General features: G+C 47.6%; 1 protein-coding gene across 1 annotated transcript in view; it reads left to right on the top strand.

The window, feature by feature from the left end:
• Positions 1-460, top strand: part of LOC125488307 (papilin-like) — a gene marked incomplete at its 3' end in the record, with an annotated part of 4037 nt that extends 3577 nt beyond the window's left edge. Inside the window, exon 3 of the mRNA XM_048621256.1 lies at positions 284-460. Coding sequence (XP_048477213.1) covers positions 284-460 — 177 coding nt within the window. The remainder of the gene's footprint in view (positions 1-283) is intronic.
• Positions 461-1293: the final 833 nt, after the last annotated feature.

Here is a 1293-nt window from a genome sequence, read left to right as displayed (position 1 = left end):
TGTGGCAGGGTGGGGGGAGGCGGGGGGAATGGTGCTGTGGTGCAGTGGGGGTGGCAAGAATCCAAGTCAGTGTGTTTAATGAAATGTTGTCCATTTGAGTGATGCGTTGTAGAGTTGGGAAAAGCACTGAGATTGTGTGGTGATGGGGGGAGGCCTGGAGTACAATGGGACAAGCCATTGTGCGATTTTTGTATCTGTTTTTCTTTCAGGGCAGGGTTTGTTTCCTTGTCTCGCTGATTCCTCCTGATGGGAGGTGCTGACTAGCTCTGGTTTCTTTTCGTAGTGTTCAGTCACATGTGGAGAGGGTACTCAGAGCAGGCCGGTGTCCTGTATGTCCCACTCAGGTGGTAAAGTGCCAGACTTTGCGTGCTCTGCTCAGATGAAGCCCTCATCCACCCAGCCCTGTGTCCGGGATAACTGCAGCAAGTTCTTCTCTTGGCACGTGGGTGCCTGGGGTCTGGTGAGTTTGCAAACTAGCTTTCCCCTTCCTTACTGCATCCCACTGGAATCAGATCATTCTTTATCTCAAATAAAAATCATTCCTTTGCACCCCTTGGCATAGGCATTTTGTTTGTGTGAAGCACGGTGATTCATTTTGGGGAATGGTTGGGCAGTTAAGCTTTCTAATGATCATTCATTACTGACTGCATCTCAAAATTCCTGTGAAATATCGTCAGTGTATGGCTAAGGGAGGGGCAGAGATTCCACAATGTTGGAATTTTGGAACTGCATGCATCACTCCAAATTCACCGACGCTCCTTGAGACAGCACCTTCCAAGCCCATGACCTCCACCATCTAGAAGGACAAGGGCAGCAGATACTTGGGAACACCTGCAAGTTCCCCTCCATGCCACTCGCCATCCTGATTTGGAAATATATCACTGTTACACTCCCTAAGGGTATTGTGGGTCCATCTACAGCACATGGACTACAGTGGTTTAAGAAGGCAGCTCACCACCACCTTCTCAAGGGGGCAAGCCGGAATGGACAATAAATGCTGGCTTAGCCAGTGACATCCACATCCTATGAGTGAATAAACAAGAAGAGAGTTAGTTGGATGTTAGAGTGCATTGGTGCGAAAGACAATATTTCTCCTCCTTCCTTATGAGTTATCAATCACTAACTGTGCTGTCCTGGCCAGACCAGTTCCAGGATTATTTTGCAGACTGTTGTGAATGGGTGGAAATGTACAAAGCCAAACGCATGCTTCAAATGAAAACAAAGGACACCTCTCTCACAATTACATTCTTCAACAAGGCCATGTTAATGCTCTCTCCTTCCCTGTCATATTGA

This window comes from Rhincodon typus, unplaced genomic scaffold (genome assembly GCF_021869965.1).
Source record: "Rhincodon typus isolate 14 unplaced genomic scaffold, sRhiTyp1.1 hic_rhity00000289, whole genome shotgun sequence".
NCBI classification, from domain to species: Eukaryota; Metazoa; Chordata; class Chondrichthyes; order Orectolobiformes; family Rhincodontidae; genus Rhincodon; species Rhincodon typus.
Note: the sequence above shows the minus strand (reverse complement) of the source record. Positions and strands in the feature narration are given on the sequence as shown.